Source organism: Bufo gargarizans, chromosome 6 (assembly GCF_014858855.1).
Source record: "Bufo gargarizans isolate SCDJY-AF-19 chromosome 6, ASM1485885v1, whole genome shotgun sequence".
Lineage (NCBI taxonomy): Eukaryota > Metazoa > Chordata > Amphibia > Anura > Bufonidae > Bufo > Bufo gargarizans.
Window position 1 is genome coordinate 146009267 of NC_058085.1, and position 14087 is coordinate 146023353.

At 45.8% G+C, this 14087-nt stretch overlaps 1 protein-coding gene across 1 annotated transcript in view; it reads right to left on the reverse strand.

Moving 5' to 3' along the window:
• Nucleotides 1-14087, reverse strand: part of RNF113A (ring finger protein 113A) — a 38236-nt gene that overhangs the window by 3451 nt on the left and 20698 nt on the right. The window contains exons 6-7 of the mRNA XM_044298813.1: nucleotides 11278-11384; nucleotides 10403-10492 (exon numbers count right to left, since the gene is read on the reverse strand). Coding sequence (XP_044154748.1) covers nucleotides 10403-10492; nucleotides 11278-11384 — 197 coding nt within the window. The remainder of the gene's footprint in view (nucleotides 1-10402; nucleotides 10493-11277; nucleotides 11385-14087) is intronic.

Sequence of the window (14087 nt, forward strand, 5' to 3'; positions counted from 1 at the left end):
TTTGCGGAAACAGAAGCACGGATGCGGACAGCACATTCCGGCCCCACTGAAAATGAATGGGTCTGCACCCGTTCCGAAAAATTGTGGAACGGATGCGGACCCAGTTTGCGGACGTGTAAATGGACCCTTAGACCCTCCGTAAGCGAGTTTTCCGCGCGGGTGCAATGCGTGACATGAACTCATAGCACCCGTACTGAATCCTGACCCATTCATTTCAATGGGGCTGTGTACATGAGCGTTGTTTTTCACGCATCAGTTCTGCGTTGCGTGAAAATCGCAGCATGTTCTATATTCTGCGTTTTTCACGCAGCCCTGGCTCCATAGAAGTGAATGGGGCTGCGTGAAAAACGCATTGCATCCGCGACCTAATCCACCTAAGGCCTCTTTCACACGGGCGTCTTATTTTTGGCCCGGATAAGAGGTGGGTGCGTTGCGAGAAAAAGCGCAATTTTTCCGCGCGAGTGCAAAACATTGTCATGCGTTTTGCACTCGCGTGAGAAAAATCGCGCATGTAAGTCTAGTCACTGCTCCAGTAAACGTCCAAGACTGAGCTCTCCTATCCTTATTGTGTTATCTACTGAAGATTCGGATACTCCGATCTGCTCAGAAGGAGAATTGGATTCAGACTCCAATTCCAGTGACAATGGTGACCCTGAAGATTTTTAACTTCTTCCAAAGGATAGAGCCTCTTCCCTTATTAAGAAAGTCAAAAGAACAGTGGAGGGAGTATCTGTCTCTAATGACATTTCAAAAAAGGAAGCATTTTATTATTTTCCGAAAGCCCCTCTTCATTGTTTTGCAGAGCAGCCCTTACTTAAGGAGTTTATGCAGTCTGATTGGAACAAACCAGAAAATAAGCCAGATACAGGTCTTCAGATTCAATTCTATGTATAATCTAGACCCCAAAACCACGGCTGAGTGGGAGTCTCCCCCCCAAGGTAGATCTCCTGGTGGCGAGACTTTCTAGAAGATCTATGTTTCCTTCTGAGGAACCTCTCTCATTAGGGATGCTATGGACAGGCGGGCAGAAGCATCCCTAAAAATGGTTTACTCTGCAGCAGCTGCATCTTGCAAAGCTTCTTTAGCGTCTATTCCCGTAGCCCGAGCCTTTGGAATATGGCTTTCAGAGCTCTCTAAGGAACTTCAGGATGGGGTCCCTAGGGATCAGATTTTGGAGAATCTTCCAGATATGAAAATGGCAGATATGCCTCTGGACATTCTTTTAATGGACTCTAGAATCCTACCTTTGTCTACCTCCGCTAGAAGAGCCCTGTGGCTCAAAGAATGGGCTGGTGATATTCCTTCCAAGAATCACTTTTGTTCATTGCCGCTCCAGCCTGGAAGTCTTTTTGACCTCCAACTAGAAAAGATCTTAGAATCTCTGAATGAGAAGAAAGGAGTTAAGTTTCCTCAGCAAAGAAGGAAGCCTAGATTTAGGGTCCATTCACATGTCCGTAAGTGTTTTGTGGATCCGCAAAACACGGACAACGACAATATGCATTCCGTAATTTGCGTACTGCACATCACCGGCACTATAATAGAAAATGCCTAATCTTGTCCGCAATTGCTGACAAGAATAGGTCATGTTCTATTTTTTTTGCGGAAACAGAAGCACGGATGCGGAAGTACGGATCCGCGGATGCGGACAGCACATTCCGGCCCCACTGAAAATGAATGGGTCTGCACCCGTTCTGAAAAATTGCGGAACGGATGCGGACCCAGTTTGCGGACGTGTAAATGGACCCTTAGACCCTCCGTAAACAATACAGAAGTTCTCCCAGACGCAATAGCGGCAATAGTTTTATTTTTTTTAATTTTATAAATGTCATGGTTCCATAGGAGGGGTGGTCCTTCATCTACTCAGAAGACAACATTTTTGGAGGTCCCCAAAAACCCTAATCTTTGACACCATAATTATCCAGTCAAATGTGGGTGCAAGGCTCTCTCATTTCTTTCCAGCTTGGCAAAATTCCACCTAAGATGCTTATGTCCTATCCACTATCCAAAGAGGTCTTTCTCTCGAACTCCTGCAAGTTCCTCCAAATGTTTTTCTCTCGACCCATGGAAACAAAAAGGATAACTGTGTTGGTTCACGAGTTCCTGCTCAAAGGGGCTTTCCTCCACACCAACGAGGTCAAGGGGTTTACTCCAGAGTTTTTGCTGTCATGTGGTGCTTGGTAATAGACCTCACCTTCCTGAACAAGTTCGTGGCCAAGAAAAGGTTCAGGATGGAGACTACCTCTTCAATCACATCTCTGCCTATCTCCATGTGCCAATTCGGAAGTCACACAGGCGTTTTCTTCGGATAACTGTCTCATACGGAAGATCCATACACCACTATCAATTCACTTGCCTTCCTTTCGGTCTATCCAGTGCTCCAAGGGCCTTCACCAAGTTGTCAGTGATTATCGCAGCAGCCCTGAGACTGAGAGGGATATACATTGTCCCGTATCTGGATGACTGGTTCCTGAACACATCCTTAGAGGAGATTCTGGGTAAGGGGACACGGGGAAACAGCGGGATGATATTGCAAAAGACCTTGATGTTCCACAAGGAGGCCGACACGGACAGGTGACACATCCAGAGGGGCACAAAGCTCCTACAAAGGCAGACATACAACTCACCTCACGGTCACAACTCCAGTATAAGGAGAGCCATGAGGCCACACACAGCTCCACCTTGCACACTCCTTTAACCCTAAACAAACTAAAATGGGAAGGAACACCAGCCTTAAAGAGGACCCTTCATCGGTCCAAACATTGTGAACCAAGTATCATGACATATACAGCGGCGCCCAGGGATCTTACTGCACTTACTATTATCCCTGGGCGCCGCTCCGTTCTCCCGGTATGTTTGGGGATTTGGTTATAGTAGGAGGACAAGCCACACACTTGGAGATAGCTTGGTGGTTCTTTAGAGAGCTTTGCACAACCAAGTTCAGAGTGTGACCTGCACATCGCACCGTTGCCCATCCACGTTTTCCTGTTAAAAGTCTTTACTGCTGCTACAACATTAGCACCATTGTCGTGGACAACCGCTTTGACTTTCTCTGCTGGAATGCTAAATATGTGTCATGGTCTGGTGGTAGTGGAATGTGCTCCGTTCTCCCGTTATGTCCTCCGGTATGTTCGGGACTTGGTTATAGTAGGAGGAGACTGCCCTTGTTCTTCTGGGCATCTCCTTCTCCTAGGCTGTAGCGCTGGCCAATCGCAGTGCAGAGCTCACAGCCTGGGAGTTTTTTTTTCCTCCCAGGCTGTGAGCTCTGCGCTGCGATTCGCCAGCGCTACAGCCTAGGAGAAGGAGATGCCCAGGAGAACAAGGGCAGTCTCCTCCAACTATAACCAAGTTTTTTACACTTTTTATTTAATAACCATTTCCCCCCTTAGGGGCCAGAACCTGGTATCTTTGAATCCCTTGTCCTATTCACCCTAATAGAGCTCTATCAGGGTGAATAGGATCTTGCACTCTCCCTGCATAGTACACACAGCAGCAGGGAGCTTACCATGGGAGCCAGGGCTTCAGTAGCGTCCTGGCTGCCATGGTAACAGATCGGAGCCCCAGGATTACACTGCTAGGGCTCCGATCAGAAGCTGCCAATGCCACCAATGAGAAGGAGGGAACCCTGTGGCCACTGCCACCAATGATTTTAATACTATGGGAGGGGTGCACTGCGCCACCAATGATAATTAACCCTTACTACAGGAGGCGGGTACTGGCAGCAGATCAGCGGCAGTTAACCCCTCAGGTGCTGGTTAATGCAAGCTTACATGCACTTTACCATATGTACCTTATTCAGGAGATAATGTTATCCAAACTGGTGTAAAAGGTGAACTGGTTTAGCAACCAATCAGATGCCATCTTTCATTTTTCAGAGCTCTTTTGGAAAATGAAAGCTGGAATCTGATTGGTTGCTATTGGGAAACTAAGCCTTTCCTTTCCTGTTTTTGCCTTCTAAAAATGCCAGAAAGCCTTAGAAAACAGTAAGACAATGTTTATGTCTTACTAGTTTGTTTACTTGTATTATTTTTTTTTGTTGTAATTTAGCTTTTTTTTAATTAGAATTTTGCTTTTAAAAGTAATTTGATCGGGGCGTGGCCAACTGCCGGCATGAGAGCACGCATTTGAGAGCAGCTCTGCTTACCCTCTACAATCCTGCACCATCCTGACAAACTGCCGACTCCAGGCACAGAGTGGACGGTGTGTAGACGCAGGAGGAGACCCCGCACACCGATTATGGGGCCCAACAAAGCACAGACAGCCGCTGAGAGGCTGAAAGAGTTCGCCAGATCTGAGGCCCAAAATGACGCTGCGACCGCAACTCCAACGCGCGCGGCAGTCACCCGCGGGCAGAGGCTGAGGACAACACCGAGCCAGAGTTTACCCTCAAAGCTGCCTACGATCACAGTCCTCACTCACCGGGAAGCTGGAGGAGGTGAGAGTGGATGTCAGCCTGCTCCGCCATGATATGCAGCAACTGCAGGATCGGGTCAAGACTACTGAGGACCGAGGGTCTGCCCTGGAAGACCTGACCAGACCGATGGAAGGGCGAGTGCAAGAATTGGAGAGATCAGTGGGTCAGTGGCAACAGAAATGTGATGACCTGGAAAATAGATTGCGTCGCAATAATGTGAGGATCGGCCTACCTGAAAAAGCTGAGGGCAGAGATCCGGCGGCGTTCTTGGAAACCTGGTTTAAGGAGCAGTTCCCTGAGGCGCCCTTCTCTCCTGTGTATGCGGTGGAGAGAGGCCATCGTGTTCCAGTCAGACACCCCCCACCCGGGGCTCCCCCAAGACCACTTCTGGCGCGCCTTTTGAATTGGAGAGATCACAAATCTTATTCTTAACCAGGCTAGGAGCAAGCAGGATATCAGGCATGATAATGCAAGGGTCTCCCTTTTCCCGGATTTCTCGGCCGATCTCCAGAAGAGGAGGGCCACGTTTGTGGCGGTTAAACGCCGACTCCGGGAGCTGAACCTACAGTACTCTATGGCCTATCCAGCTCGCCTCAGAGTAATAGATGGCGACAAAACCGTTTTCTTTAATGACCCCAGGGAGGCCGAGGACTGGGCCTTGAGGAAGTCTGCGCGTCCTCCACAGCGTTGATCTACTCACCGTCTCTGCACAGCAAGTATTACTCATTCCCTCATGTCTGTTACGGATGGGACTTGTCCTGTGACTCCCTGACTTTACTATGCGATATAGTGTGTTCCGGCCATGTTTCAAGAAGGCCGCCTCAGTTTGCTGGCCTCCAGGGAGGGCACACTTATTCCTCAGGGGCCTCTCTGAGTAAATTTGCGGACGCTATATCAACTTGTCCCAACATCTTGTGTTAAGGCTGGCAGTTTTTATGACTCAGCGGTAATGAGGGAAGGGGCATTACCTGTGTGGTAATAACACCTATCTACACCATGCAGGTCCCCGAGTTAAGGACCACTAAGTTAGTCGGTTCTGTACCTGACACACTCAGGTCACCTATGTTATTGTTATATGTTGTGTTACTGCATGCTCAAGCTTACACCTCTCAAGTATGGCTGAATTCCTCCATGATATTAGCAGGGGAACAACTGTCTCATATGGTTCTGGTGTCTGCATTGTTGGCATACGCATTATGTGAGGGGATATATGTCCTTGATTCAATACTAGTGTCACTATGGCCCCCTTGAGAGTGATGTCATGGAACGTGAGAGGTCTGGGCAACCCTAAAAAGAGGATTGCAGTGTTTTCCCAGATTAGATCCTTTAATCCACATATACTGGGTCTTCAGGAGACCCATCTCACACCGGAAACGGGAAACAGGCTTAAAAAACCCTGGGCCCAACATTTATTTTGTGCCTACGGTAGCTCTCACTCCAGAGGAGTTGCCCTGCTGTTTCATAGATGCCTCAGGTGCGAGGTTCATCATTCAGTAGTGGACCCAGGGGGACAGTACATTTTCATATTTGCTCATATTTACTGTGTTCCCTATGTGATTGTTAATTTGTATAATTCACCTCCTGCATCTCTCTCCCTGTTGCAAGCAGTCGTTGGCTTCATGGCCAATTATCCCGCTGCCTGCCAAGTGGTGAGCGAGGACCTGGACAGATTTAGCTGCAGGGCCGACAGAGGTGGGCGAGGTGGGGAAAACACGATCCTTGCTAGGATCTCCCAAGAGATGAGATGGACAGATATGTGGAGAGCCAGGAACCCACGTACTAGGGAATACTCCTGTTTCACCCCCTCCAGAGGAGCTCTGTCTAGAATAGACTACCTATTCGGTAACTCCATAGTGTATACTGACCTGGTGGATATTCGCCATGGACCACAGGGGCCCTCCGATCATGCCCCGGATCTGGCGATCTCTAACCCTGTTTGCATGGGCAGTAAAATGCGCATTCACTCTTTCTGGCTTACCCTGTTCGGCTTAACCGACAGAATCCCAGATCAGCCGAGTATGTTTTTTGAGGTCCAGGATGATTCTACTGATCCCCTACTGTTGTGGGAGACACTGAAGGCGTACCTCAGGGGGTGTCTTAAGTCCTCCATATCGTATGTCAAGAGAGATGCGCAGCGCAGGGAGGATGATTTACATGCCAGCTGCAGGGAGGCTGAGAAGGCGTTTACTGAGTCCCCCATTGAGGAGCGCAGAGTGGAGTGGATGTCTAGGGGAAGGCAGTACATGTTGCACTTGGAAGAAAAGAGTAAGAGAAAACTTTTTTTCCTCAAGCAACAGGTGTTCGAAACAGGCAATCAGACAGGGAAGTTGCTTGCGCATATAGCATGCACCAACACTATGGCTCCACTAGTACTTCGCTTACGAGAGGCTGATGGACGCATAGTGGAGACGGTGCAGGATATATTGAAATGCTTTCACATCTTTTGTGCGGATGTATACAGGTCGGCGGCTAGTTACTCAGGGCAGGAACTAGAATCGTACCTCAGTGAAGTTTCCTACCCTAGGCTGAATGACCTGGACAGGGGTATTATGGAGGAGGATATCACTCTGGAGGAAGTGGAGAGAGCCATTAAGGATTTGCCGTCAGGGAAGGCTCCTGGCCCGGATGGCATCCCGGTGGAGGTGTATTCTAAGTATGGGGAGAGTCTGGGCCCACAGCTGTTGAAGTTATATAAAGCGGCGCACTCCTGCGCATCGTTGCCGGACTCGATGGACTGCGGATCTTATCGTCCAATTTCCCTTTTGAACTTGGACTATAAAATCCTGACTAGGATTCTAGCCAACAGATTGAACAAGGTGACCACGTCTGTGATTCATTCTGACCAGTCTGGCTTTATGCCTGGTAGATCCACCTCAGATAACATTAGGAGAGCGCAAGTAAGAGTTGCCGAGAAAGCAAGGTGGGCATTAGCCTCCCTAGATACGGCTAATTTTATTAGATGGATTGGCATTGTTTATAGTAATCCCTCTGCATGTATTCAGCTTAATGGTTTGTACTCTGACAGGCTTTCCCTACGTAGGGGTACAAGGCAGGGTTGCCCGCTCTCGCCTCTGTTGTTCGCAATAGCGATCGAACACTTGGCCATCAGACTTAGACAGGATCCACTCTACACAGGGGTGTCTGTGGGAGGCAGGATAGGATAGTATTGTATGCAGATGACTTTATCCTGTTTATGTCTGATCCGGAAGTGTCTCTCCTGAGAGCGATTGCTGTCATAGAGTCCTTTGGGCAATACTCTGGGTTACACATAAATTGGGGCAAGTCTGCCATTATGCCCCTATGGGCACACGACTGGCCGGAATGTCACCATAACCTGCCTGTAGTTGATAGGTTCAAGTATCTTGGGGTAATGATTACCAAGGTACCGCAGCTCTCCTACGCTTTGAATATTGAACCCCTAGAATCCATGTTTCAGGAGAAAGTAAGAACATGGGAGTCCCTCCCATTGTCAGTTATGGGAAGATTGAATCTGGTTAAGATGGTGCTGCTGCCCAAAGGTCTGTACCTGTTGTCCCACGCGTGTACTCTGATCCCCCGAGGCTTCTTCAAGCGCATTCACGCTCTGATTACAGCCTTTGTCTGGGGCAAATCCAGAAGAAAGCTTTCACTCTCGGTTCTTCAGAGATCAAAGCTGCAAGGGGTGCTGCCCTTCCTGACTTTTTCCTATACTTTATAGCAAGCCAGCTGAGATTTCTGAGGTACTGGGTCACTGAGGCTCCACGGCCTAACGCAGAATCCTATTTGCATGACTATCTGCAGATATCTACGTTGTGGCCTGTCCTAGAAGGCTCTTGTCATTTACAAAAGGGCACACTTCCAATTCACAAGCCAGCCCACCAGATATGGCAGGCGTCCAAACTGAATGCCTACAAGGATTTATCCAGTGAAGTCCCCATATGGGACAACTGTATGTTCCCTCACCTGTCACGGTTAGAAGGGACGTCTGAGTGGAGGAGGTACGGGGTTCTAGTGTTAGGGGATCTATATGAGGGAGGGCAGCTGATCTCATTCTTGCAGATCCAGGACAGATTTCTGGTGCCGCGCACCCTCTTCTACAGGTACCTTCAGTTGAGGCATGCGCTACAGGCCCAATTTCAAGGTGGGAATAGGTGCATATCTAAGTACCCTCTCATTGGGGTTTTTGGGCCCTAGAGGGATAGTGTCAGCCCTCTACACACATTTTCTTGACTGTCGTATGCTGGTGACCCCGTTGGCTGTCGAGTACAGGTGGAAGTTGCTTAGACCCTCTTTATCTTCTGATGAGCGGGAGGAGGCCTTAATAGTCCCAACCAGAGTGTTCCCCGCTATTAACAACAAGATGATTCAGCTCTTTCTTCTACACTGCAGCTATCTTACTCCCACTAGACTTCAAAAGATGGGTAGGATTGATCACTCCAGGTGTCATAGGTGCGGTGCGGAGGGTGCTAATTTTTGGCATATGATATGGGATTGCCCAATCATTCACCAGTATTTGATAACGGTACTAGAGGCTCTCACAACTATGGTCCCTTCAGCATTGCAGCCATGTCCCAAAATGGGTATCCTGGGTGTCGTAGATGAGGAGTCATGGTCACACTATCACAGAATTTTCCTAGAAAAAAAACTTGTTCCTAGCTAGGAAGGCGGTTGCCCTGCTATGGATGGGAGATTCTCCCCCCCCCCCTCAAAGGAACAATGGCTCTCTCTTGTGAATAATGCGGTCTCCATGGAGAACATTGTCTATAAACACAGGGGATGCCCACTAAAATTTGATAAAGTGCGGGGTGATTGGTGTGCATCTCCACTTACTTTGCATCTGCACTCGACAGCTGACGGCCCTTAAGGATCCTTTACCTCACGAGGTGTTTTCCAGTGGGTTGTGCGGTACAGCTCTAATGTTTAGCCTTTTGTGTATGCAATATGTCTGTATTGTTTTAAACGTGTCACCTAAGCCACTGTCATGTAAATCTCACACATGCGACTCCAGCTGCATGTCACTATTGCTTTATATAGGTGCTGTACCTGCATTTCCATTTGGCCCCTGTGCGTGTCATCATGATGCCATGTGTATGCCATACTTGTCTTATTCTCTTTTTTTTTTTTTTTTAACTCTTTTTATTAAAAAAGTAATTTGATCATCTTATTTAGGTTTCTTTAACAGGTTAGGCCAGGTTCACATTGCAGTGTGAACAGGGAGACTCTGATCATCTGGCGACTGGCCGGATTCTGACCAAAGAAATGCTGTCTCTGTGCAGCATTTTTTGTCCGGGGTAAAGCATCCAGATCCCCATTACAGTCGATAGGCATCCAGCTATGACAGATGCAGCCATTGAACTCGGGCAGTCTGTTCCTCCAACAGAACAGACTGCCGGAGTTCACAACATAACCTTAGATACACATTCTGGCAGAAGAACACCTTGCTAGAGTACACTGTATTGGGTAAAGGCGGATACAACCAGCTATATGTTCTCATTGACTATAATGTGGTCCAAGGCCATCTGGCCATGTTCCGGCATACATGCTGGGTAGCGTCCAAACAAAAAACGTTTTTTTTTTTTTTTCGTTCGGCCAAAACCCAGCTTGAATGCTGTAACAAGGCCAGGCCCCATTACAGTCAATCGCAGCAGCAGCCGGCAGTATCCAGCTATACCTGATACGGTACATTCTGTCTGGCTGTTCTTCTGACAGAATGTATATTGCAGCTGTGAAAGAAGCCTTATGTGTGTGCAATTATTTGCTATACCACTGTAAGAAATAAAAATATTGCTTTTATAAAGCAATAAGTTATTTTAAGAAGTTTTTTTTAATTAGATTACTCGATTAATCGTTTGAATAATCGATAAATTGCTTGATTACTAAAATAATCGATAGCTGCAGCCCTAATCCATATTGGTCATCCCTTTAAATAAAAATAGCAAATAATATGGGAGTGGGTGATTTTGACAATAATATAAATGTAGAAGTACAATTTGCAGTAAAATCACCACATACCATTGGCGCCATAACGTCCCTCCTCGAGTTCTCGCTCTAGCTGCCAGCCATGTTTGTAGTCAGAGCGGTCGTGAAGAAATTTACAGCTGTCTGAAATGAAAATAAAAGGGAAGATACTATTAAATGCATTGATTATACAGGAATTAATGAGACTGAGTGACAAACAAAGGACAGAGGAGAAATCGTTCTGCATTACCACCAAGGTGCATTACTTCAATTCAGCCACTAGATGCTGGGCATTCAATATCAGATCAGCACAGGTCCCGCCACCTCCAATCAGCTGGTTGAAGAAAAGGTGCGTGCCTTGCCAGTGCTGCCCTCCCTTCATTGTTTACTTGCTCACTGTCGCAACAGCACCAGTGAGCAGGTGTAATTACAAGCCATCCCATTCACTTCAATGGGAGGACTCCTTCCTATACATTTAGGGATGAGCCATCCCACTGAAGTGAATGGGACAGCTTAGGTGTAATTACACCTGCTCACCACTGCTGTTGTGACAGCGAGCAGGTAAACAATGAAGAGAAGGCAGTGCTGACACAGCATGCACCTTCTTTTCAAACAGCTGAGCAGTGGGGATGCCGGGTGTTGGATGGACCCCCGCCGATCTGATATTGATGACTTATCCTGTGGATAGGTCATCAATAAAAATAACTTGGACAACCCCTTTATATATTCAGAAACACAAAATCAGCTGTGATCACTAAAATTCCTAATTGTTTCTTTCTTCTCAGTCTTCTGCTTCTGGTTAGGTGTCCGATTATCACATGTACTGTATTCATTGAATGTCAGATTAAAGAAATGCTACTGTATCTTTACTGCAGTAAACTAAGCAATATAACCTGTCAATGTCAGGATGATCAGCTCCTACCACTCACCTCCAAAGCCACAAAATCCTGTTTCCTTGTAATCTTTGCAAATATCTGGTTGGTAGTCCCATCGCACTGTGGCTCTGAGATGTTCTGGGGCTCGGATTGGACCTTTCCTGTGTTAAAAATAAAATTTGTGAAACTGATCTACAGCTATAAGTGGACAATGTGGAAATGTAACAGCATAGATTATCAGGGCTCAGGCCTAGTATATTCCCACTATTTATTTTACATGGTGCAAGTGCTGACAAAGTGGACTCTAGATGCAAACTACAGAACGTTTCACACAAGATACACCATCTTTGGTGTTCGCTGATCCATGTGTCATGCATTAAGAACACCAGTGATTTAAAGGGAATCTGTCACATTGGGTATAGTGTCTGGGAAAAGATTCAGAAAAACTTGTATTTTATACATTTGAATTATTGCTCATTCTGGGTTTTGAAGTCCAGGAGGCGGTCCTATCAGCGACTGACAGCCATCTCTGTATACACAGTTATAGAAAGAATGCTGTCAATCACTGATAGGACCACCTCCTGGACGTCAAAGCCCAGAATGAGCAGGAATTAAATGAATAAAATTTTACTGAATCTTTTCACATAAATCTATATATTAATCTGCTCAGCTCTTCCTGCTCTATAACAGGCTGCCTGCAGCTCAGACACTATGCCCAATGTGAAAGATTCCCTTTAAGCGGTCTTCCCAACAAAAGCAGCATCTACAGGATAGGTCAGAAATATTACATTAATGAGGGTCTGATTGCTGGAACCCCCTCCAAATTCTGCAATAGTTATGGTGAGGAGTAGTGGAACTGTGCCTCTCCATACAGATCTATGGGAGATATAAAAACAATGAGAACGCTCCCTTGGCTGTTTCCAGAACTCCTATCTGCATGTAGGGTGCACGTTGTACTTGCTTGGCCATCGCTCTATACAGAGTAGGAACAGGGCACAGGATTCCAGAAGTCAGACCAAACCAATGTAACATTTCTCACCTGCGGATAAGCAATAAATGTCATTTTTGGGAAACCCCCTTGATAACTAGCACCATGGTCTCAGGAGAGTTGTGCACTTCCCCAGATGGTACTATGTTGGTCTGTGGGACCAAATAATCCCTTTAGGGATCTCTCTTTAGCAGTTAAAAAGCTTTACTTTATTGTTTATAATATTTACTCACAAGACATAAACATAGATTAGAGAAAATGTGAAGAAAAGTTTTAAAAAAATCTCAGTTGTGAGAAAAAACAATAACTGAGCCTGGTTGCCTAGTTTTGCAACCTTTGCTGGCAATATCTTGCTAGATACAGTATATTAACTATTATCACATGGTATGGTGACTGTAGGTGTGTGGGAGCCTCACCTTTTAAATAAGAATCACTTGGATATCTAATTATGGGTTTGGCACTGGGACTATATGCCTTATTTATTTGGAGTGCAAATAGAGAGCCTTTATTTGAGGCCTCCTGTATTCAGTTCCTGTTGTACTGGGGCTCACAGATTGTTTCCAGTCCCCTGCTTATGATACTTTAGTATCTGCACAACAATTGGATACAGATTGGCTTACAATGTTGCCTCTATTTATGCCATAGAGGTCAATGTAGCCATATCTCTGTGTCCGTACAGCTGCCAAACTTATGTTTCCTGAACCTGCTATTCACTACACTAGGGGTCGGCTCCACACACCGTATCAACACTGTCACAATCTGCCACTATATGCTTTTCTATAATATCTGTATCTCAGCGTAAATGACTCCTCTTATTCCCTCACAGACTGCCTAAAACCGACATCACATAACTACACCCCTCCCGACATGTTTCGCCGCTGTTGCGGCTTCGTCAGGGGATGCGGGGTATATGTGTGCGCGCGCTCACTGTGGCCTCCCTTTATGCCTTCCAGAGTCCCTCCCCCCCGAACCATGCAGCCAATCCCGTCCACGCGTGTGGCCCGGGTCAGATGTCAGCTGCATGACGTGTAAACTGGGCGCTTCTCCTTTGCGGTCTCCAGGTGATGACGTCCGGTCTCCTCTTGACGACGTCAGGTAATGTTTACATGTGTGCGATAGATATCCGGTATAATAGAGAATCATACAAGATTCACCACATGGACCAATCGATTTTTACAATACTTAATTTTTTTGTAAGCGCTCATTACTCAGTATACAGATAATAGTTATTACCCGATTTTTATTTTTAAATGGCTATAATTAAATAGGTCTACCATATTGAATTCAGGGTGGGTGAATATTTTTTGAGGGGGGGGGGGATGATATGAATAATAGATATACAGTACTACCATAGCTTTCGATTTTAATAATCAAGCTTGTTTTTTTATTATTTATATGTTTCTTATTTTTTATATTTATTTAATTATTATTATTTTTTATTCATTTTATATATATATATATATATATATATATATATATATATATATATATATATATATATATATATATATTCTATGGTTTTATTAAGTAAATTCTTATTGTATGTGGTCCCTCTTTTAGGGATCTATCATCACCTCCCTGATCGTTTCGTCCTCCCAAGAAATTATCATATTCAATTTATATATTGTATTGGTTTCATACCAAATAATAATATTTGATTTTGATTGATTCAATTTGTTTTTTTATTTTTATCATTATTATTATTTTTGTTTATATATTGTATCATTAATACTTAAGCCTACGTGATGACGTAGACAGAGTACGTCACGCTCTCCGCCTCCCCGCAGCTCGGCGGTCCTCCTGTATCTCCTGGCGTCCTCATGCTGGCCTCCTCATGCTGATTTTCGGCCGTGCCCTCTTCATGATCGCAGGGGCA